The sequence below is a fragment of the Juglans regia genome, chromosome 7 (assembly GCF_001411555.2).
Source record: "Juglans regia cultivar Chandler chromosome 7, Walnut 2.0, whole genome shotgun sequence".
Taxonomy (NCBI): domain Eukaryota; kingdom Viridiplantae; phylum Streptophyta; class Magnoliopsida; order Fagales; family Juglandaceae; genus Juglans; species Juglans regia.
This window is the reverse complement of record NC_049907.1, coordinates 17,410,949-17,436,440: the sequence shown is the minus strand read 5'-3', so window position 1 is coordinate 17,436,440 and position 25,492 is coordinate 17,410,949. Positions and strand designations below refer to the sequence as shown.

At 37.1% G+C, this 25,492-nt stretch overlaps 1 protein-coding gene across 3 annotated transcripts; it reads left to right on the top strand.

Moving 5' to 3' along the window:
• Positions 1-2,531: 2,531 nt before the first annotated feature.
• Positions 2,532-22,913, top strand: LOC109001172 (probable inactive DNA (cytosine-5)-methyltransferase DRM3). Of its 3 annotated transcripts, none has more exons than XM_018978343.2 (13): positions 2,532-2,703; positions 4,289-4,407; positions 4,512-4,610; positions 4,976-5,080; positions 5,403-5,499; positions 6,015-6,061; positions 6,983-7,090; positions 7,308-7,407; positions 13,694-13,806; positions 14,481-14,583; positions 15,117-15,196; positions 15,838-17,144; positions 22,883-22,913. In XM_018978343.2, the coding sequence occupies exons 2-13, from the start codon at positions 4,405-4,407 to the stop codon at positions 22,905-22,907; spliced, it is 2,187 nt and encodes a 728-aa protein (XP_018833888.1). In that variant the 5' UTR covers positions 2,532-2,703; positions 4,289-4,404; the 3' UTR covers positions 22,908-22,913. The 3 variants fall into 3 exon arrangements, with proteins under 3 accessions (XP_018833888.1, XP_018833890.1, XP_018833889.1); XM_018978345.2 differs by lacking the exon at positions 22,883-22,913 and adding an exon at positions 17,440-17,756; XM_018978344.2 differs by lacking the exon at positions 22,883-22,913 and adding an exon at positions 17,434-17,756.
• The last annotated feature ends 2,579 nt before the right edge of the window (positions 22,914-25,492 follow it).

Here is a 25,492-nt window from a genome sequence, read left to right as displayed (position 1 = left end):
GGAGTGTAGGCATTTCCATGCTTCGATGAGTGGAATGATAGAGTTGGAATCACAATGAGTAAGAATTTTAGCTTGTTGGTTGTTGAGGTCGGGGGTATGAGAACTTACCATTTGTGGAGAAGGATTGTAGAAATTTCACTCAAAAAGCTAGATATCTTCGTCCTGGAAAAGGTGGCGCATAAGCGTTTTGTGAGTATTTTAGTAGGATGCAAAAAACTAATGATGGCTTCTTCTATGGTATAGATAGAATGTTTCTTTGTTCTTCCACTCTTTCCATCCATTTTTATTTTTTTGATTTTTTTAGAGAATCGAATTCCTATTGAATGAGCAATAGCCTATGCTTGTAGGTGATATCTGCTAAGAAACTCGTAGAAATTACTTACATAAATTATCACTATCTCATGGTTTTAGATTCGCAGAGCCGTAGATAGGATTAATCTAACGAATTTATAGTCCAATTTTTGCCAAAAAGGAAATCATATTGAGTTATGAAAAACAAATAACAAGAAAAAAGAAAAGAAAAGAAGAGCAATGTTGGACTACCAAACCTCATCCATGCCCAAAGCGACCACTTTTCTTCAATCGCACCTACACATCCTTGAGATTATACCTATTACGCAAAGTAATGAAAGTGTTGGCGGACATGGACTTCATTACTACTTTGGGCTTCAACACCAAGTCTTTGCTTGCTCCTTGCTGGATGAAAGTATCACTCAGGTTTTTAATGTTCTTGTACAGAGTATCCCAGAAGACTATAGAGTCATTTTTTTTATACTACAGGCAGTATGCCAATCAAAGGGGATTTGGTGTTGTTCAAAAAAGTTGTAAGAAAGAAACAAATGGGATTGTCAAATACGTTACATTCGCTTGCGTTCGTCAAGCCAAAAAAAAATCACTTCAAGTAACATTATCAAGCCAATGCCAACAACGAAAACAGATTGCAAGGTGAAGATCAACGCCCAGGTAAGCATTGATGGGAAGTGGTTTTTGATCCCTGTCATGCTTGAGCATAATCATGATTTGAGCCCAGGTCATGGTCAATCTATACATTTGGGGACGAGGTTGATATCCAGTGAGGATACATAAACTTTTGTTTAGTTGTGTTGAGGAGTGGTTGAAATGCATGAACAACTGTGCACCCAAAGCAGCAATAACCGATCAAGACAGGACTATGAAATCGGCCATAGCAAAAGTGTGCATGACACAGATTTTGCTTGTGGCACATAATGAGAAAAATTTCCGAGAAGCTTCAGTCACTATGGCTCTCTTCAACATTTTTGTCCTCTATAATTTTGTACTTTACATGAGCATCCTCTGCTTTATCGTGAAACTTTGAATTGTATACAATTTGAACCTCATCTACATTAGTCAAATAAAAAAAATTACTCAAAAACTATGGATTCAAAATATTTCCAAAAAGAAGACAAAATAAGCCTAATAGCTCACCCCCTGGGTCAACTTGGAGGGTTAAAGAGTTGTCAGAAGTTATATGTGTAACTTGAGAAGTATCCCCACATTCATGCTCAAATGTTGATGAATCCATAATCCAAATAACAATAGCAAATGAGAGTATTTTGGGTAAGCATGAGAAAACAAGTGCTATAAAATCTGTGAGTATTTTGAAAAAACTATATATATGTTCATAACTTCATACCAACTAACAAATTAAGAAAAAAAAAAATTGAATATTGGAAGAAAAATCAGTTTCTCAAAGAACCAAGCTCATGTTAAGTCTGATAAGCTAGTATCTTAACAATTCCTGAGTGTAACTTAGGAAGAAAGTAATTGGGCTTGAGTTTTCTATCTTGATTTGGACAATCTTATGAACTCGATGTTGTTTGTATTGCTTGAAAACTTTGAGAGAAAACAGGGTATGAACAAAGTGTTATTAAAGATGTCCCATTTCGGCCAGCCACTGGGTATGAACAAGTGTTATTAAATCCATGAATGCTATGAACAAATTAAATCTCCAGAACATGATAAAAAATAGGGCAAAAACTATATATGTGATTAGTAAAAAAAAGTTGGAATAAATAGTACCTACTAGTGTATAAGCCCGACGTCGGTGGCTAGAAAATGTCACCAGCGAGCAATGAACGGTGGTGATGGCAACGGGAGCAATGAATGTTTTCTTTGGAGTAATGGACGTTGTTTGTGTCGGAGATATAGCTCTAAATGGCTTGGATATAGCAGAGCATCGACGGAGGTCTATTTTAGGGGCGTTTGGAGGAGAAGAAAGGGGAAACGGACAAGGGTGGCTTAAACAAGAAATGAAAGCAAGGGCGCTGTGTATTGCGCAACGTTAATGTACATACAACTTTTTTTACATATGATATAGCACGTATTTCTGTACACATCATGTCAGCTAAGTGGGATGGTAGTGGAATATGGAGTTCCGAGAATACTACAGCAGAACTCATCCGAATTTAAAAAAAAAAAAAAAAAGCCGGCACTGACGTGTCAGTCAGAAGTAGAGTCTGCAAATTATGCCACTGAGCTGTGACATTTGGATTCCATTGGACACTTTATATGGGCCTAAGCCCTAAGCGCCTGTGACGCTTTGCCCAATACTTGTTTGTCCAGCTCCCGACGAGTCTTGGCAGTGGCAGCGGGTGTGTCCCACGCGCCGCTGCTCCGGCCCCTCTGCAATTTCCCTCTTCTCTCGTTCTCGGCCTTTATCTCCGGGTTGGAATCCCCGATCAGGTACGCTGCTGGCTACCCCATGCACATCCACTAGCGGCCCCCACTTCCCCCCTCCCACATTTGGTCAAATTTTCGCTAACTTTTGAAGTCGACGGTTTCGATTTTCTTCGTTCGGTTTTTCGTTCCCGCATGGCGTCAATTTTGAAACCTATTAGGTCACTTACCTTTAAACTCGTATTTTCCTTCTGTTTTCATTTGTTTGGTTGTTAAGAAAACGAAGGAGGTGTGAAGGAAATCTTTTGGAGCTTTGAGTATGGTTAGTTCTCATCTTGAGAAAAGTTCGTGATGGAGGCTCAGAAATTCTTATTTTATTTTTCTTACTTGTCCGTTGCCTATAGGAGCATTTACTCTATAGCCGGTAAATTTTTGTCGAAATGCTGGTGGATACTCACTTTCTGACAAATAAGCTTTTTAGCTATGCATTGCAGCATATTGTGGGAGAAGCATATAGCTTGAACTTAGTGCAAAACCAAGATTAGTGTAATTACTTTCATTGTGTTATTTCATAGCTAAGTATTTCGCATTCGGCAGCGAGTATTTTTCGGTAACTTATCAAAAAAATATTTTATTTTTCTAAGAACTAGAACCTCATTACATTATGCAAGACGCCTAGCCTGGTACATAGATGTATCCAAGAGAGTTACCTATTTAAAAGTTAGAAAAAGATGCAAGAAATTCATTAAAAGTTAGGCCAGTAAAGTTAATAGAAGCCGTTCAAAGAGATTAGCCAAATGTAATGGCCTTCTTGAGTTGAGAACCCCGTAATGTACAGGAACAAGAACAATAAAGCAATAATTCGAGAACCCAGAAAGAACACAAGATTGAAACCAAGAAATCGACTTTTGATTCCCTGAGAGTGATTTTCGAGTAATCTCCAAACTCCTTACAAACAACGAAATTCACTCAGTAATTTTCCAGACCCTTTCCATTTACAAGAATCTGTTATTTATAGTAAGGCTATACAGTAAAACATAGCCGTTTAAGACAATTAATCAACTGAAAGCAACGGTTATTTACAATTGCCAAAATGCTCTGTATCATTAATCGCAAATCACCAGTTCAAGTAGCCGTTAAGCCCCGTATTATTAATCACAACGCACTGTTTCAATCTTCAAATAGCCGTTAAGTCCCATCCTTCACACTTGCTACTGCTTCCTACTGCTTCTTCAGAAAATCACCCAAGACAAATCTTCTACAAAGCTTACTAAAAGAGAGCCATTACACCAAAACTAAAGTTTTGAAGTCCTCCAGTGTTAGTTCAAGATCCTCAAAATTTCTGTCATTCATTTGTATCCAAATACATCATTCCAAGCAAGTAGGAACCATCTTCCACGCCACTGCAATTTTTGAACTTACTCCTAAGTCTCTCCAAGTATTGAAAAGATTACCCTTCTGGCACGATCCAAGCCAAACTAATCCGTTTGAAGAAGTCACTTCACCAAGCATTATCCATCAGCAATAAAGTAGAAGATGGTCAAAGAATTTGCACCTCTCTTGCCATGCAACTATAATCAGCTAGTATTGTATTGCAAGACTATGTATTTCAAAATTGAAATTACATGTAGTGATTTTGATTTGTTTGCAGGCCAATTTTTGGTTATTATTTATTTACCAGACATTTAGCTAAAGGCTGAGTTGATGCAGTTTGTGGTGGAGTGCTAATTACTGTTTTGCAGCGCTGCAGATTTGTTTTATTTTGACATGGTATGCAAATAATTATTATTTTTGTCCCAAAAGATGATTGAATGCATCTATACATACAAACACATATATATATTTATATTTATATTCACATTTCAATTATGTAGGGTATCTCGGATTCAAATGGTGAGAAAGCAGTAGTGCCAAAGGAAGAGGTCTTGGACTTTGAGTTATCACCCAATACCTTGTACTCAAGGCATGTTGGGGTAAGGCCTTTTCTTTCAAGTTATTGGTGTTTGTATGGTTCATAATGTTTGCTAATTTCCAGCACTTATTACTTTATCTAATGGGATTATGGGAGCATAACCAAGAGACAGTTGAATGTAAATATATATATATATATTTATAAGTAATAAGAAACTTTATTCCCAAGAATAGGCAAAGCCCAAGTACATGGGATATACAAAGGAAAAACCTACATCTTTCTAATAACAAAAGAAAATCTAAAACAAGTTCTGAATGTACATATATATACATATATATATATTTTTAATAAGTGCGTGTGTATATATATATATATATGTTTTTGTATGTGTGTGTGTGTATTCATATTCATATTTCAATTCTATAGGGTGCCTCAGATTCAAATGGTGGGAAAGCAGTACTGCAAAATCCAAAGGAAGAGATCTTGGACTTTGAGTTTCCACCCAATACCTTGTACTCAAGGCATGTTGGGGTACGGCCTTTTCTTTCAATTTAGTGGTGCTTTTATGGTTCAATATGTTTGCTAATTTTCCAAAACGTGTTATTTTATCAAATGCTAGAAAGATTGTTTGGGATTTGTGGTATATGCCGTTCTTTCTTAACAGCTCTATTTTTGTAATTTCCCTTTATTGTTATTATTTTGCAAAGTTTTTTGTTATCTGCTTTTGCTATATTTTTATTTTTTGAACTTCAGAAATATCCACTAGCTTTGGGAATTTCTTAGAATTCGGCTAATGAGTAATTTTACTCCTTTAAGTTTCTTCTCTTGTTCTGTTCTTCCTTTATAATTACAGGACAATGTTGCAAGTTCATCTGGAAGCAACATAAGATCATTCTTTATAGGCATGGGATTCCTACCGTCTCTTGTTGACAAAGCGGTTGAAGAAAATGGTATGTTATAAGTGTAGACTTTTTCTGTTTTGTCATGTTGAAAATGGGGAGGCAATTTAACCCCTAGGAGTGGGCTCAACTAGTAAGAGCCTTACTCTTGGTAGTATACTCCCTCCATGTCTAAGGTTCAAACCCGTGGGTGTAAACAATTTCTAGGAGCTATTGGACTGAGGGAATTTTTTCTTAAATTACCCGAGTTGCACTTGTGGAAAACTCCTTGTTAAGGGCTGTGCCCCCTTAGGTTTAGTCGGGACTTTGTTCTCGGACACCCAGTACTATTAAAAAAAATGGGGAGGCAATGATGATATGAACAATGACATTTACTTTGCTAAAAATTAGGGATTAAAGGCACGTTAATGCCATAAAACCTTTGCCCCTTGGCTTCACCTTCGTCCCCAAGATACCTTTTACATATAATTTCTCCCTTCTATTTTAATTTTACATAATTGTAATTGCATGTCAATATCTTCACTATGATTTTTATTCACTAGCGTCTTTTCTTCTCTTATATCTAGGTGAAGACAATGTTGACTTGTTATTGGAAACCCTCTTTGCATATTCTGTAAGTAAACAAATAATTTCTTTATCATATCTTTGTCATTTCAGCTTGAAGAAAATTTTATAAAATTGTTTGACTTGCTTTTGGTTCTTATGTTGGCATGCTTAATAGAACCTTGGAATTGGTCTTAGTGGCTATGTTGCATTCCATGGGTCCACAAAACCTCTTATCCCTTTGTTGGTAGAATAATAGTTTTGTTTGTTAGTACATTGTGACATTATCTATGTCAATTTCACAAAGTAATGAATTGAGCTGAAATTTTTTCCAAGGTGATGATAAAATCTTTTGTGAATTGCATCAATCGTGTCTGATTGACCAAAGTGTGTGAATGCAGATGGGACAAATAAAAGTTGAACATATTGAATCTTTTTGTTCATTGTGAAATATCTTGAGAAAAGTATTTTTTTTCCCTTACCTCTATTTGATGAATGTCTGAAATGTTTGGTAGATGTAGAGCCTTTCTGTGCATTAAAATGTATCATACGGTAAAGGCCTTGGTCTTGGTGGTATGCTCCCTCCAAGTCTAAGGTTTGAATCCTCTTGGGTGCAAACAAATTTTAGGGGCCATCAGATTGGGAGAACTTCACCTTGAATTACCTGAGGTGAACTTGCGGAAAACTTCTAGGGCTTGTGCACCCCCGAGATTAGGCAGGACTTTGTTCTCGGACACCCGGTGCCAATAAAAAAAAATGTATCATGTAAACTGGAGTCAGATGTTTTTATCTTACAGGTATATGAGGCAGTTTAGTCACTCTTTACTCTTTACTTTCATTCCTCAGCTGGGGAAAAAAAAAACTTTCAGTACTCTTGTCAGTTGAGCTATTCATCAGATATCTTCTATGGAAGTTGTAATGGGCAATGTTTGGCCTGCTTTGCCATGGAAGTTTTAATGGGTAATATATGACCTGCTTTGAAATGAAATAGGCTCTTCAAAAGTCAAATTCTGAATCATCAGATTCTCTAGATAGCTTGTTTGATGACAAGGAAGATAGCAGTCCTCCAGAAATCCCAACAGTCATTCAACCAAAAGAGGTAACCTGCTTACTGCTATGATCTTTTTTGTGTGAAATTTAGCTTCCTTAGTTACGTAATCATGAAGAACCCAAATTTGGGTGGGAGAGGAGGGAGGGGGAGGGGTGCTGAGCATGTTGGCAAAAATAGTTTGATTGCTTATTCCAATGGGCCCGTGAAGTTCTTTTGTTGAATTAAACTGCATTTGTGGTTTGGCATAATCTTCAATCTCTGGCAGGAGCCTGATGTGTATAATGGAGTTGGAGATGACAAAAGAGAATCCTTACTGATGATGAAGTTCTCTGTAAATGAGGTTGATTTTGCAATTGATAAGCTTGGTAGGTAGAAGTATGAAATTTTTATTAATGTTTAGAATATTGGTCCTCTTTGTTTTCTAGGTTTGGTACCTTGTGCAATTTGCATTGTATATTTGTCGTTTTATGCCTTTAAATAAAATATTTTGTAATATTTTTAGAAAGCATTTGAAATTCGAAACACATTTGTGTCCTTGGCACATAGAATGAAACTTTTTTTTTGATAAGTAAGAAGAAATTTGATTGATATAAAGATAGGTATAGCCCAGGTACACCGGAGGTATACATGTGAGTACACCAAATTAAGAACTAGAAACTGTTACAAGGAAATCATGGAAGCTGGGACTATTTAAATCTAAAGCAATGACCCACATAAATAAAGTCTTCTAGAAAAAACTCCTAAATTTCTCCGAGGAAAGTTCATGATCCTAAAAAAATCTATCATTTCTCTCTCCAAATACACCAAAAAATACAAATAGGAGCCCATCTTTCACACAACTGCAATCTGTGCTGTCCCTATGATCTCTCTCCAGTTAGCTAGTAGTTCAACCACCCTTCCCGACATTACCTATGCTAATCCCATTTTGCTGAAAAAATAATTCTACATGTCCCGTGCAAAGTCACAATGTAAGAGTAAATGGTCCACCGTTTCCCCACTATTTCTGCACATATAGCACCAATTTGTAATTATAAGTCCACTCCTTAGATTATCAATGGTTAGAATTTTCCCTAAAGCTACTATCCAAACAAAGAATGCAGCCTTGGGAGGTGCTTTACTCCTCCATATGTTCTTCCAAGAAAAATTGGGCCTAGATTGAACTGTAAGTATGTCATAGAAAGAGCGTATCGAGAATTTCCTTTTCCTAGAAGGTCTTCATTCTATCATGTCTTCAGATGTAACAACTGCAATGATGTTATACATCAAGTTAAAGAAATCCACTAGAGCACTCGCTTCCCAATCATGTGCCTCCCTAGTGAGGTTGATGTTCCACCACTCCTGTGAATTATGACTAATTGCCCTCACGTCAACCACCATAACTTCCTTTTCTCGTGCAATTCTGAAGATATTATGATAAGCAACCTTAAGAGCCGTATCTCACATCCACACATCATGCCACAAGCTGATTCTACTGCCATCCTCCAAACACAACCTAGTATTACTCGAAAAAGCCCCCCAACCTTTCCGTATATACTTCCACAACCCCACACCATATGCCCCCCTACCCTCATTAGAACACCAGCCCCCCCTTGCACTCTCATACTTCGCATCAATCACCATTTTCCATAAGGCTTCTCTTTCATTATTATAATGCCACAACCGCTTCCCTAATAGAGTCTTATTAAAGGCCCTAACATTACGGAACCCCAACCCACCATCTCTCATAGGAGTACACACTTTATTCCATCCAACTAGATGAAATTTAAACTCATCACCTAATCCACTCTACAGAAAATCACGTTGGAGTTTCTCAATCCTAGATGCAATGCTCGTGGAAGGGAAAATAAAAACAAGAAATATGTGGGAAGGTTGGATGGAGTGCTCTAAATAAGTGTGGTCTGCCCCCCTTTCGATAAGTATAACCTTTTCCACCCGGCCAGCCTACGTTCTAATTTCTCTAACACCTCCTCCCAAATTGTCTTAGCTTTAAAAGTTGCTCCCAACGGGAGACCAAGGTACTTCAATGACAGTGAAGAGACCACATATCCCAATATGTTGGCCAACCCCTTAATATTTCTTACATCACCCATCGCAACCATCTCTGTTTTAGCAAGATTTATCTTTAACCCGGATACTGCTTCAAAACAAAGTAAGATAGCCTTCAAAGATTGAATATGTCCTGCATTATCCTCACAAAACAGCAACGTATCATCTGCAAACCAGAGATGAGAAATAGTGATGGAGCCGTGGTGGATAGCCCCAACTGAAAATCTTGAAAAAAAAACCCCTCTACGGCTGCTGACACCATTCTACTAAGAGCCTCCATCACAATGACAAATAAGAGTGGTGATAGTGGATCGCCTTGTCGTAGCCCCTGCGAACTATTAAAGAAACCCACAGGATCACCATTTACCAAAATCGAGAAGCGAACCGTTGACACACAATGCCTCATCCACTCCCTCCATGTTTCCCCAAATCCTCATCTACGTAACAAATAGAACAGAAAATCTCAATTGACGTGGTTATAGGCCTTTTCCATGTCCAGTTTACATAAAATACTCGGTACTCCCGACTTGAACATGTTGTCTAAGCACTCATTAACTATAAGAACTGAATCCAATATTTGTCTACCTCTCACAAAGGCATTTTGAGACTTAGAAATAATCTTATCCAGGACTGTGCTCATCCTATTGGCAAGTATCTTGTACACGCTACCTACAAGACTTATAGGCCTGAAATCTTGCACCTCTATTGCACCAACCTTTTTAGGGACAAGTGCAATAAAAGTAGCATTTAAACTTTTCTCAAATTTTCCAAAGGAGAAAAATTCTTACAAAACCTGCATAACATCCTCTCTCACCACCTCCCAACAAGTCTAAAAAAATACCACAGTAAAACCATCTGGGCTTGGAGCTTTATTTTTATTCATTTTTCTAATTACTAGTCGTACCTCTTATTCTTCAAATGGTCTCTCCAACCAAGCCATACTATTTTGATCAATGGCCTCAAAAGCTAGCCCATCTACTGTTGGCCTCCATGCATAAGGTTCCGACAACAATTGTTCGACATGTCCAGCAACATGATCTTTTATTACTACTTGATCTGAAGATAAACCACCATCTATGGTCATGGACTCTATGGCATTAAACCTCCTATGTGAGTTTGCGACTCGATGGAAAATTTTTGTACATTTATCTCCCTCCCTAAGCCACAATGCCCTTGAATTTTACCTCCACAAGATCTCCTCCATTAAAATCAACCTTTCTAACTTTGAGACTACTTGACCTTTGCGATCGTTCTCATTTTCTACACCTTCCAAGCTTTGTAATTCTTGTAGGAGATTCTTTTTCTGTAATGCTACATTACCAAATACCTGTTCATTCTATGTCTTCAAATCCATCTTCAAAGCTTTCAATTTTCCAGCCAATACCTTGCTCGGAGTGCCCTGTAGTTGATATGAATTCCACCATTGCCCAACCAATTCCACAAACCCCTCCGTTTTTAACCACATATTCTCAAATTTGAACGGTCTTCTACCCCCTGGAATTCCTCCACAGTCTAACATTATGGGAAAGTGATCAGAGCATAACCGAGGGAGTCTTTTCTGACATAAATCTGGGAATTGCATTTCCCATGAAAAAGATATGAGGAATCTATTCAGTCTTGACCAGACCTGGTTATTAGACCAAGTATGTTCACTTCTCATGAGAGGTAGGTCCATGAGTTCCAGCTCGAATATTAGATTCGAGAATTCCAGCATAGCATGATTTTGCCGCCCCTCTCCCGATCTTTCGCTGGGAAATCTTGTCACATTAAAATCTCCACCAATACACCAAGGAACCTCCCACCAAGTACATAAGCCTGCAAGCTCATCCCAAAGCCACCGCTGCTTACAATCCAAATTAGGGCCATAAACCCCAGCAAAGGCCCATCTTCAGAATTTTTAAAAGAACATCTCACCGAGTATTCTCCCACAAATTCATCAATGTTCTCCACCATCCTTTTATCCCACATAACCAAAACTTCACCCGAAGCCCCTTTCGAAGGTAAGTATGACCATCCTACATATTGGCAGCTCCATATACTCCGTATAGTTCTTCTTGTGATAAGCTTCAACTTAGTTTCCTACAAACAAATAATATCTATCTTCCATTGTCTTAACAAAGATCTTATTCGGAGGCGTTTGTTGATCTCATTCAACCCCCTAACATTCCAAATCAAAATTTTGGGCTTTATTTATCAACTATTCCAGCCCTCCCTTTGTTCTTACCACGGCTTGCACTCCCCTCCTTGCCATCATAATTGATAGACCAATCTAGCCGCTTCAACTCCCTATTTCTTTTTGACCCTACTCCCTGTTGGTTGTGGCCTACCTCATTGGCTATTAACAGTGCCATAAATTGATCTGCATAGCTCTCACACGAAATTCCCACACAACTTAGCAATTCTTCCACCTTTTTCATTACCCAATTAGTAGGTAGATGAGGCATACTACTTATTGGAGAAGGGTCCTCCCTTGAAGGCTCGTCAGCCACTAATCTAGAAGGCTTAAAAAGGATCAATGATCCTTCCCCTTCCACATCCCCTTTCTCTATCTCAGTCCCACTCTCTAGAACTACAAAATCCTCAGCTACAAGCAGCTCTTCTCCCTCCATCGGCATGTTCTGTGGCAGCCCAAAACTCATCGATCTGTTCTGTGTCAACCCAGGACTTGCCGATGTGATCTGTGTCTCGCCGACAAGTTTTTCTTCACCGATATTTTCTAGCCCATCACCTCCTGCATTATTCTCCATAGTTTCCCCCTCTTCAACTTTCGGTGCCTAAGAAGCCACCACAGAAAGCGGAGTGCAAACCATAATTTCTCCCTCTTCCTCCTTAGGCGACAACGCCGGCTTCGACGCACCACCAGATGACTCGCAGAGGACTAAAGACAGTTTCTGTGCGAGGGGTGGCGCCGACGTGCTAGCCTCCCCCAAACCTCCCGATACACCGAAATTCCCATTTTGGGCCTTAGCCTTCCATACCTCCTTTGGGCCTTTCACCAAGCCCAGCCCATCCCCTGACCCTCCAGCAAGCCCATCCCCCTATGTACCCTCCTACGAGTCCATCCCCCCTAACCCAAGCCCATCCCCACCCCCTGTACGCCCTCAACACACCGTTTCAACCCCATCTCAATATCATCCTCAACGCACCGTTTCAAACTGATTATATTACTTTGCAACTCAGCTATCTGTGATTGTATCTCTGATAGAGCCCACATAAGACTTTCCTTATTTAGGCCAACAACTCCCCTGCCACCATCCCCACTGTGTTGAGTCCCTACAGAGACGACAAAACCACCTCGCAAGCCAAAGCTAGCTACAGGTCCTCGAGTACAGGTTGTCCTTGGTTTATGCAGAACCTCCAAATACAATCGGGGAGAAGGCTGCGCTGCTTTCGTTGCTGCCATCGTCATTGGTGGTGCCGACCCATTAGAACGTCCTTCTATGCCAACCTCCCTCAATACCTCCACCAGTTTTCTCCACCTCCTTCCATCTCTGTCTTCAGGAATGAGAATACAATTTCGCCGACCCCCCCGTTTGTATTCCACCAAAGCCATGAACACCCCTTGGGAGTTGGAACACCTTTGAGCTATGAAGCCCCTGTCTCCTTCACGGTGGGCTGTATAAAACTCCCTTCTCCCCATCTTCAAGCAATCCTCCAATGCTTTAGTGAACCACCGTGCCGTGGTTAACTCCAAACGAAGATTTTTTACTAACTTCCATCCCCTTTGAGTGATAAGCACCCATCGTCCATCTCTTACTACCTCAAATGCCTTAAGTTCAATAATAACAACATTCGACATAACCATCTCCCTTCCCATACGTGCAAGAATCACTCAATCAAATGCCCATGGACAACATCTCCAGCCAACTTAATAAAAAAATGAAAGAGTGTAAGGAGAGAGAATAGAGAGGAGAGAGAAAATGATTTCATGCCATTATGTTGTTCATGAAACTTTTTTATGCATACATAAGCTTAATGTTGTACTTGTTTGTGGTGGATACAATGCATACCGTATACCAAGATATTATATGGAATGCGTTATTGTGAAACCCTGAGGCGCTGCAAAAGTGGAAAGTATGCTAAATTACCTATGGTTTATTCAGGTCCGGGGCTATAAATACTCACACAATCAGGGACTCAGGGATATGTTCATGCTGAGGGAAAGGTCTTAGAAATATGGAATTTCATGTGCCTGTGGCTCCATGAAGAAAACAGTTAAACTGCTAGGAGTATATAGTGATAATTATTTTTTAAAAAAACTAGGCATATCTGTGCATGTTAAGTCCATGTCTTGACATTGTCAATTGAATTTACGGAACTATAATAGTTTTGTCTTTTTGATTCGGCAACTCTGATACATATCACATTAGATTTCTATGGTTTTCAATGCTTATCAAGGGCAACTCTGATACATGTCATAGCAGATTTGTGCTTGTTTTCAAATTTATTGGATATGTACTCAGTTTCTTTTAATTCATATGGATGGGCTTTGACTATGATACTCCATCTTTGGTTTTATATAGCTCTTATTCTAGTGTAGAAAATTTGTGTTCTTAGGTGTTAAATAACCAATCAGATTGTTGATCTCATCATGTTGTTTATCAGGTGAAGATGCTCCAATAAATGAATTAGTGGACTTCATTACTGCTGCACAAATTGCTCAAGAGTTTGAGAAGGACACAGATGATTCAATTCATGATGATGAAGTTAGAAATGAGGTTGTGAATGATTCTTTATTCAAATGGTTATCCATTAGATGATAATTTTGGATGTTAAGGACATAATCTGAGCCTTGTTATTGCACTAGGCATGTATTGACTTATTGAAGCTTTTATTGCTTTTGATTGGGATGCTCCAATTGCTGTCCCTAATGGAGTATTCGGTGGTTCCTTAGCCCCTTAGGATTTGCTTTAAGTGATCTTCTAAGAGTTAGTATGGAATATTCATATATAGCATTCCTTATTGTGTACCACTGGTTTACTCACAAGGACCACAACCATTTTATTGTGGTCGAAATGCAACTTAATGAAGAAAGTATTTCCACAAACTGCAGAAGGAAATAGGTTCATTTGCTTAATGCTTGGCGCACCCCTAAAAAGGCTGGTTACATGTGCATTTATTAATTTTTTTAAGAAATGAAGTGATGACCTGAAATTATGAGAATGGTGCAGATCTTGACCTTGTACCACTTAAGCAGATAAGGCTTGATAGAGTTGTTTGGTGTAGATGAATGGACTTTCTATGTTCGTTCTTTTAGGTGTCAAGTTTCGCATGGTTAAATCTTTTGGCTTATGAAATTACTCGTTTGTCTTTTTTTTCAAGATTTATTACCCATTGTCTATGTTAAATATGACTTGAGCAATTTCTAACTTTCTAGCCTTTTCATTCTCAGCATACTAATAATGAAACCTTGTTTGGGACTATGGAGAAAACACTGCGATTGCTTGAGATGGGTTTCTCTGAGAATGAAGTTTCATTAGCAATTGAGAAGTATGGTGAGTAATTTATAATTTTGAATATTCATAAACACCACTTGACCTGACATGAGAGTGAGATGAAGAAAGAGAGTATGGATTTCTTAGCGGATCAGTGGGAGGGGGCCCAGAAGGGGGTTGGGTTGCTAATTTTATAAGAGGGCCTTTTATCTTACCTTCATGCTAATTCCAGTGTCTTTATTTGAATCACAAATATATCTCACTCAACCTATCCAATTACCTTCTGAGGATATTATGCTGGTCACTCATAATACTCTTTGCCCTTGCACAAGTCTTGTACTTACCTTCTTTTTATGTACAATTAATCTTGGCTTTTGAATTTTTTTTATTTAAACTTTCGCTGGCAATTATGTGTCTGGAAAATCCACACGATATCCGGACTTTTTATTTTATAGAAGATTGGCTGATGCCAATTTGGTAAATACATAAAAATCTCATATTCACTCAATTTCATCTTTTGTCCCCAATGCTACAGCCTACATATTTGTTTAGCGTGTTCTGAACTCTGATAATTGATTATTTGTTGTCTTCAGGTGTAGAAATTCCACTTTCGGAGCTTGCTGACTCCATATTTGCTGGTCACGTTGCTAGTAGCTGTGTTGGAGAAAATAAGGTTTTAGTACCTTCTAATTATAAAGTTTCCAATTTGTTTGCTTAATTAATAATTTCAGTTTTAAAAGCATTATAAATTTAGCTTCTTGTATTCTTTTTCTAATATCGGTAGCACTATTTGGTTTCACAATAGCCTGCAGCAGTTCCCATTCATGTGGTTTACTTAATGACTTGCGTCATATGTGCTTATCAAGATAATCTGGTTACAACAGAATATAATAAATGTCTAGATAAAGTATGAATATGATCTATATGATCTTGAGAGTAATAGTAAAGAAAAAGCTTAAGATCTTAGAGATGTTAGAAAGTTGCATTGGTCCCACGCATTCAAATTTCCAACACTGTTTGCCACCTTGATGTTGATGTCATAGATTGCGAATCCTGGTTGTACAAGTTCTATGCCATGGATGACCTTACAAATTAGGGATTTTCTTGTCAATTGCCACATACATTATCCTCTGTGTTTTAGGCTCTCAGTTCAGTTATAACAAGTTTAGTGCTCGGATTTTCAGTCACACCTGCAAATTTTTTTATTATAGGTTTGATTCTTTCTGTACATGCTATGATATTAAGGTCATGTATGGTTTCCTTATGATCCATTTTTGGGTTACTAACGGCAAACCTCATATTGTTTTTTTGCAGAATTCCTCAAATCCTTTTGGTACAGTAAAAGTGAAGATGGAGGATTTTGGTCTAGATACCATTTCTCGTTCGGGAAATATCACTATAGGACAAACCTCTGTATTAAAAAGGCCAAAACAAGAGTATTTTGACGACTGTCCTGGTGCTGCTTCTCTGTCTAGGCATGTTGATTTTGGGGAAAATAGTAGGAGGAAAAGACCAAAACAGGAGTACGTTGATGATTCGAGCTCTTTTGCTGACACCACGGGGGTGGAAGAAAAGTTTGACCCAAAAATCAGTTTCGGAAGGCCAAATATTTTTAAAGCAAATCCGAGTAAGAGTCTTGATCGAATGGTAGCTAAACCTCCATATTTCTTTTATGGAAACATTGTGAATGTATCTCATGACTCTTGGATAAAAATTTCACAGTTCTTGTATTCAATTGAGCCTGAATTTGCTAATGCTCAGTTGTTCTCGGCCTTGATTAGAAAGGAAGGCTACATTCACAATCTTCCAACTGAGAGTAGGTTTCACATCCTTCCAAGGTCTCCTATGACCATCGAAGATGCTGTACCAAATACAAAGAAGTGGTGGCCGTCATGGGATACGAGGAAGCAGTTGAACTGCATCAGCTCTGAAACTAATGGAATATCTCAGCTCTGTGCTAGGCTTGGGAGGGTAGTAGCCGATTCTCGAGGACTGCCATCATCTGAACAGCAGAGAGATATCCTTCATCATTGCAGGACATCGAATCTTGTATGGGTTGGTCAGTATAAACTGGCTCCTATAGAGCCTGAACATATAGAGTGTATGTTGGGCTACCCGTTAAATCACACTCAAGCTGCTGAGAGTAGTTTAATAGAAAGACTTTCATCACTCAAATACGGCTTCCAGACAGACACATTGGGCTATCATCTTTCAGCATTAAAGTTAATGTACCCAGAAGGATTGACAATGTTGTCTTTCTATAGCGGAATCGGTGGGGCAGAAGTTGCTTTGAACCGGCTCGGCATCCGCTTGAAAGGTGTTGTTTCTGTAGAGACTTCTGAAACAAATAGGAAGATTCTGAGAAGGTGGTGGCAAAGTAGCAGACAAACCGGGGAGTTGGTGCAGATCGAAGACATTCAGAGACTTACAAGTAACAGGATAGAAAGTCTCTTCAAGAATTTTGGCGGTTTTGATTTGGTCGTTTGTCAGAACCCATGCGCTCACTTTTCAAGTTCTAAAATGGCTGCAGAAGATGACTCTCTCCCAGTTTTTGACTTCTCATTGTTTTATGAGTTCGTTCGTGTTTTGCAACGTGTAAGAAGTATGATGGAAAGAAAGAGGTGAGTAGTCGCAATTTTATTTTATTTTATTTGCTACTGTGCTATTTATTGTCTGGTACGTCTAATTCATCAATGACCAATAATAGTACAGTTCTTTACTTTGAGCGTGAGAAACTTGCCCATTACTCTCCTTTAGATGAACGATATTACATATTCAATCCCGCGAGCGACAGGAATAGAAGTCAAATGAGCTGTTTAATTATAAAAGCAAAAAATAAATGCATCTTAATTACTTTGGACGGTAGTTGTATATTGACGTAAAACAGTTTTATTTTTCAATGTTTGGTAGATGCAGCTGACCCTTCGCTGTGCGTTAAGATCATATCATGGAAACTGGAGTCAGATGTTGTGATACCCCCATACTGTGTAGGTGGTGTATAGAGTTTTTGTTTTTATATTACTTGGGAGATAGAAGATCTTTGTCTTTATAATGAGTTCGATGGGACTCCAATTATACGATTGATCAGTCTTTTTAGAGTATGACCAATATGGCTGGGGCCTTCCCTTGCGGTGTAGCTAGCAAATGGTATTAAAGCTTATCCTACCTAAAGTGTGGGATTTGAACTCTGTCACTTATGATGGAATGTCTTTACGAGGACGTTTGAAATTTAAAAAGGAGGGATTGTGATACATCATAGTAAGTGATGTCATGGTATATAAGAATCCTCACATTGTCCTATTGACTAGTTTTAAAGTATAGCTAAATACGGCTTGGCCTTCCCTTTGGGCATTACGGATGTTTTGTTTAAGTCCAAATGTTCAATAAGCCAACAGCCGTTGATGCACTTCAAAAAACTCATCACAATGTTTCCCTCTTCCTCTTGGAAAATAATTTGTTTTTTTCTCTCTCGTATACATGAAATCACGATGGTGATGGAAAAACCTTTTGTATTTTTCCTCTCTCGTATACATGAAATCACGATGGTGATGGAAAAACCTTTTGTACCAAAAAGTGTAGCAATTGCATTATACGTGCATGCTATAACCGTATTTCAGATTCCAGGTGAACTTTTTAGGCCATGCACTTGGCCACTCTTTGAAAAATCATCTGCATCCGAATAGACTAGTTTTATGATGTCCTAGCTAAATGATTCTTTTATGATTTGATTATCTAGTAAATGAATATAGACATGTAATGTCGCGTGGGGGTCTCAGCAAATGAATATAGCCTAAATGTTTTGCCCATTGTCATAGTTGAACATCGCAAATCAGACTGCACGGTGCACAGGCAGAAATAATCAAATCATTCTTCTGATATCGCGAATTCCCTAAGAACCCATGCAATAATTTTAATTTTTTTGAAAATTTTTTATTCTCAAGTTAGTGTATAGAGCACATGTAGTAAAAGTATTTATGTGGTGTAATTTTATCATTTAGATTATGTGGATGATGTGTTCTACACACTGACTTGAGAATAGAATGATTCATTTTCTTGAGATCATCTTTAAGGTCTGACGTAATCAGTTGTCCAATTCATGTGGGACGACAAGACTCTTCGTGCCCAAAATATTAGTTTTGATAAATAATTCGGATATCTTTATTGATAGTAATAATAATAAAAACCCGATACAGTCCGCTAATGTCGTGATGCTTTAGATATGCAGAACCATCTAAGAAGGAAGGGCTTTCCCTTGAGTAGGTGTTTTGATGTAAGCAAAACGAAATATTTACCTCAGGCTACATATAGCTTTGTTTGTTTTGTAAGCATAAAGTCGATTATATAATGCATAATAAACACTTAAAAGGAATCGAAAACTAGAGTGCTTAAGAAACGGTACCTCCAACCATTGGTGCTGCTCACGCTAGGATGATATTTTCTCTGATTGTTTGGCACTTTCAAACTCTACTTCACTCTATTTAGATGGTGTAAGACTGAAAGGGATTGAGTGATTGAGTATGGGGACCAAACCGTAGTATTTATAGCCAAAGCTTCCATCAAGCTTTGGTGGCTACGTGTCCCACGTGTTCAGTTTATTATGAGACAGTTTCAACGTTCTATGAACGTGATAAAGATTCGGATTTGACCACTTCAAGAGCTCCTAAAATTAAGGGGAGCTGGATACTCGTTCTTACAAACAGTCTCCATGAGAAACGGTCAACATTCTCCCACTTGGTCCACACTTCTAATCTAATGTCTCAACTTAAACCCATCGATAATCTGTATTTAAGTAATAAATACATGAATCATGGCGATAGGTCCTTTAATGACGAGTATTACCTTTAATGTATTACTATGTATTTATTTCTTAAATATTATAATTTATGCGGCAACAATTTCTTAATGAATAAATCCTATGTTTATTTTTGGTCCAACAGATGAATTTTCTCAAAATTAAATTAAGGTGCACATCAATATGAGAAAAAATCATAATAATTAAGCCTTTTATTAAAATAACATTGTCAATACAATAAAAAATTACATAATGGAACCAAGTCTCATATTTGCTACATGATCCTTGAATTTCAAACGTGGCATGCCCTTAGTCAAAGGATCAGCAATCATTAGCTCAGTGCTGACGTGCTCAATGACCACTTTCTTTTCTTTAAAACGTTCCCTTATGGCTAAATACTTAATATTGATGTGTTTATTTCGACTCCCGTTTTTGTTGTTCTTATCCACAAAAATAACAGCTGAATTGTCGCAATATATTTTCAATGGCCTAGAGATAGAATCCATAATTCTAAGTCCAGAAATGAAACTCTTAAGCCATACACCATGTGAAGTAGCTTTAAAACAAGAGACGAACTCGGCTTCCATAGTGGAAGTGGTAGTCAAAGTCTGTTTGGCACTCCATGATATAGCTCCACCAGCCATAAAAAAAATGTATCCTGATCTTGATTTGCGTGAATTAATATAGCCAGCAAAGTCAGAATCTGAGTAGCCAACCACTTCCAGATTGTTTGTCCGTCTATACATAAGCATGTAATCTTTGGTTCCTTGAAGGTACCTCATTACTTTCTTTGCAGCTCTCCAGTGGTCTAAACCCGGATTACTCTGATATCGTCCCAACATTCCCACAACAAATGCAATGTCAGGTATTGTGCAGACCTGAGCATATATTAAACTTCCGACAGCAGAAGCATATGAAATTTTCTTCATTTATTCTCTTTCAAGATCGTTCTTCGGGCATTGGTTCAAATTGAACCTATCACCCTTCACAATGAGAGCTACACTTGGTGAACAATTCTTCATCCGAAATCTCTCTAAAATTTTTTTAATATAGGTTTCCTGAGACAGACCCAAGATACATTGAAATTTGTCTCTATGGATCTTAATGTCAATGACATAAGATGCATCACCCATATCCTTCATATCGAAATTTTTAGAGAAGAATTGTTTCACCTCATGCAGCAAACCCTCATCATTGGTTGCTAGCAAAATGTCATCCACATATAAAATAAGAAAACAGATTTTACTCTCATTGATTTTATGGTATATACATTGATCCATAATGTTTTTTACAAAACCGAATGAATAAATTACATTATGAAATTTCAAATACCATTGGCGGGATGCTTGTTTTAAACCGTATATGGATTTCTTGAGCTTGCAAACCAATTGCTCACCATCACTAAAGGGGAATCCTTCAAGTTGTTTCATGTAAACCTCATCCCCTAGATCTCCATTGAGAAATGCTGTTTTCACATCTATTTCTTGCAAGTCTAAGTTAAAATGAGTTACTAATACCAAAATAACACGCAAGAAGTATTTCTTAGATACAGGAGAGAAAGTCTCCGTGTAATCGATTCCTTCTTTCTGAGTGAATCCGTTAGCAACGAGTCTTGCCTTGTATATCTCAATGTTGCCCAATGAGTCTTTCTTAGTCTTAAAGACACATTTACATTCAATGGCTTTTACACCATTAGACAACTCAACAAGATCTTAGACTTCATTACTCTTCATAGAATTCATCTCTTCCTTCATAGCATTATACCATAATTATGATTCTTTGCTATTCATAGCTTGTGTAAAGAACTCAGGATTATTTTCGGCTTCAATGTTGTAGTCAGATTCTTACAAATACACAACATAATCATTAGGAATTGTTGATCTCTTTGGTCTAATAGATCTTCTTAATGTTGTACCATCATATTCCTGAGAAGTTTGTGGTTCAACTCGTTGTTCAAAAGTTTTTGGCAACTCTTGAACTACCTGATCTACTGGAATATCGTTAGCAACTTGTGAAACTTTAATGATTGTCTGTTTAACACCAGTTTGTACTTGAGGGGTGTTATAAACAATAACCAATCTGTCACTTGAGGTGCAAGGTTGAGATTCTGAATAACCATTCTCAGAAATTATGTTTCTGGTTTGATCGCTCTCACTAATCAAGTCATTTTCAAGAAATTTTATATTTCTTGATTCCACAATCCTAGTGTTGTGAGATGGACAATAAAATATGTACCATTTAGACATTTCAACATATCCAATGAAATACCCACTAATGATCCTTAGGTCTAGCTTCTTCTCTTGTGGATTATAAATTCTCACTTCAGACGGGCATCCCCAAACACGCGTATGTCGCAAACTCGGTTTCCAACCTTTCCATAATTCAAATGGCGTTTTAGGAACATCCTTGGTTGGAACTCAGTTTAATATATACATTGTCATCTTAAGTACTTCAGCCCACAAGGATTTAGGAAGATTGAAGCTGCTAAACATTCTTCATACCATGTCCAATAATGTTCCGTTTCTTCTTTCTACTACACCATTCTGGTCCGGTGAACCAGACATGGTGTATTGGGCAACAATCTTATGCTCTTGAAGAAACTTTGCGAATGACCTAGGTGCTTGTCCATCCTCTGTGTATCTACCATAATATTTTCTACCTTTATCTGATCTCACGATCTTAATTTGCTTACCGCATTGTTTCTCTACTTCAACCTTAAAGATTTTAATGGCATCTAATATTTCGTTCTTGTTATAAAGTATGTAGAGATACATATATCGTGAGTAATCATCTATAAAAGAGATGGAATATTTCTAACAATGTGAGTCCATGTCTGGACTACATATATCAGTATGTATAATCTCTAATAGGTCCGAACTCCTATTGGCACATTTCTTTGACTTGTTGGTCTGCTTTCCCTTTATGCAATCCACACAATTCTTAAAATCAATAAAATCCATAGTAGTAAGTATCTATTCATATACTAATCTTTTAATTCTTTCTATGGAGATATGACCTAATATTCGGTATCATAATTTAGAGGAATCTTCATTAATAATACATATTTTAGTGCTAGTGTGAACATGCATTGAATCATAAGTGGCATTCTTTTGTAAATTAATGCAGTAAAGACCATCAGATAAAGTATAATTCTCAACACAATTAAATTTATAAAATAAACTGAATGATGAATCTGAAAAATTAAAGGAATATTTAAAAGGTACAAGATTCAAAACTGGAATCAAGTTTCTAGAAAAACTTGGAACGTAAAATGTTTTTTCTAACTTTAAAACAAAACTACTACTTAAAATTAAATAGCAAGTTCCTATAGTTTCCACATGCGAGTCCATCTTATTTCTTGATAAGATGCTTTACTCACTTCCCACTGGCATCTTTAGGTTTTGCAAACCCTGCAAGGAATTCGAAATATGGATTGTTGATCTAGAATCAATTCACCATGTGTTAATATTGACATTAATCATATTAGATTCATAACAAACAAATGAGGTTGGATTATCTTTGTCCGCAAGCCATTTCTAAAATTTGGCGCATTCCTTCTTTTTACAGAAGAAACAATTGGAACCTTTCTTGATACCAGCTTGTGGAGGTATTTTACCTTTCCCTTTCTGATTGGCTTGAGATTTTTCATTTTCACGCGTTGTTAGCATTGCACTTTCACCCTGTTCCATCATCAATCTTCATTCCTCTTGAACACATATGGTCATGAGTTTATTAATTGACTATTTATCTTTATGTGTGTTGTTTGAGATTTTGAAGGGTCCGTATTGGTGTGGAAGGGTGTTCAGGATGTAGTGCATCAAGAAGGACTCCGACATTTCAACCTCAAGTTTCTTCAATTGAGCCACATTGTCCCCTCATTTCCATGATGTGCTTGCACACACCTCTCACACTGGTGAGCCTTATGGATGAAAATTTCATGATTAGGGTGCTTGCTAGTGCCTTTTCTGAAGTGACGAATTAATTATTAATGGCTTTCAACAAGTCTCGAACCATTTCATGCTGATCAATAGAACCACGGATACCAGCAGAAATTATAGTCTTAATTAACATCATGCTGAGGTGATTAGATTGCTCCCATCGTTCATAAAGCGTGATTTATGCTGCAGTGCTGGTATCAATGAGTGCTGGTGGTTCATATTTCCTAATAGTATAGTCTATGTCCATCCACCCTAAATGAAGAAAAACTATCTCCTTCCAGACTTTATAGTTATATTCCATAAGTTCAGGGATATCATAATGAATATTAGATAAATTTGTAGGTTGTACAACTGCATAAAATTATAAATTACATGCTTATGTTAAAACTGAGGCCAAAATAAAATTTAATGCTTTATCAATGTAAATCATGCTTAAAAATTGAATCTAATGACATAAAAAATGCATGTGGGCTAAATTTTTAATTCAAATAGATTCAATTATTCTTTATGATAGAATTTTATCAAATTATTTACTTAGTTCATAATTCCAAAGGGTATATTATGATTATAATTTGATATATATTCTATCTTAGATTAAACTTTATGATAAAACTATCAAATTATTTACTAAATTCATAATTCCAGTGGGTAAGTTATAAATAACTTGATATTTTATCCTAATTAATAATATAAATATAATAAAAATTCCTGTAAGATAAAATTTATTATATTAAGTATAATTAATTGCAATTAACATCTAATATTCTGTATGTGATCCTAATCAATCATAATATATAATTTTATTTAATTAAATATGTTGTGGCTATTCTCTAATTAATTATAATTATATGGGTCAATAGACATTACATCGCATAAAGACTAGCTTAATATGACAATAATTACGAATTACATAATTTTAGCTAATACTAACATGTTTTTATTATGCACAAAATATTCTCATAAAATAAGCATAAATATTGCATAATTAAAACTATAATATTATGCATAAGATTTAATTTTCAAGCCTTTAACTATATTTATACTCATCCAAAAATTGCACGTATTAATATAGAGCATAAATAATCAATTCATGCAAACTAAATAAGAGCATAATAAATATATTTGCACAACAATTATCTAAATTGCATATAATTAAATCAAATAAAAACCATATGTATAAAAATTGAGCAAAACTTATACGTAGGCCTAACCAAACCAAATTAACATTAGACATATTATAAGCACAAAGAAGGTTCTGGTCCAAAAGGCGTGGGCCCAAATCCCACTCTCCCGACCATCTATATAAGTGGAAACAACATGTCGTTGTTTGTCTCTATTTTTTAATTTTTTTTAACTGACCAAATAAACGACATGTCATTTTTCCAAAAATGAAAACGACGTGTCGTCTTTCTCCCTTTTTAAAACCAGGCCCATATAAACAACATGTCGTTCACATCGTTTTCTCTATACATAATGAATGCTGGCCCAATTAAATGACATGTCGTTTTTACCAAAACTAAAAACTAAGTGTCGTTTAGCTCCATACAGAATAAAATGCCTCCCAACTAAACAACATGTCGTTTTGTCTAAAAACAAAACTAACTATCGTTTTGGTCATCTTCAACCTCCAGACTGGGTTGCAGCTCACGATTTCATGGACCTTTTTTATGTCAAAAATCATGTTTTTAATCACAAAAAGCTTATAAAAACTATTTCCACATGATTTCTAATTTTGTTTCAAATAAAAAAGGTCCAAAAATCAAACCATAATTTTCAAAAAACTTTCGACCAAAATAGAGACAAACAAAACAACTCTGTAAACACCAAGGTAGAGATAAAACGGGGTTCTGATACCAAATGTAAGCATAAAGCCGATTCTATAATGCGGAATAAACACTTAAAAGGAATCGAAAACTATAGTGCTCAAGAAACGGTACCTCCAACCATTGGTGCTGCTCATGCTAGGGCGTTGTTTTCTCTGATTGTTTGGTACTTCCAGACTCTAATACACTCTATTTAGATGGTGTAAGACTAAAGGGGATTAAGTGATTGAGTCTGGGGACCAAACTGTAGTATTTATAGCCAAAGCTTCCATCAAACTTTGGTAGTTACGTGTCCCACGTGTTCAGTTTATCATGGGGCAGTTCCAACGTTCTACGAACGTTATGAACATTCGGAGTGGACCACTTCAAGAGCTCCTAAAATTAAGGGGAGCTGGAGACTCGTTGTTACGAATAGC

Excerpts from the sequence above, each read along its gene's own strand:
- LOC109001172 (XM_018978343.2), top strand. Across the intron at positions 4,611-4,975 it reads TGTACTCAAGGCATGTTGGG|GGTGCCTCAGATTCAAATGG; the intron begins GTAAGGCCTTTT and ends TCAATTCTATAG. Across the intron at positions 15,197-15,837 it reads GCTGTGTTGGAGAAAATAAG|AATTCCTCAAATCCTTTTGG; the intron begins GTTTTAGTACCT and ends GTTTTTTTGCAG.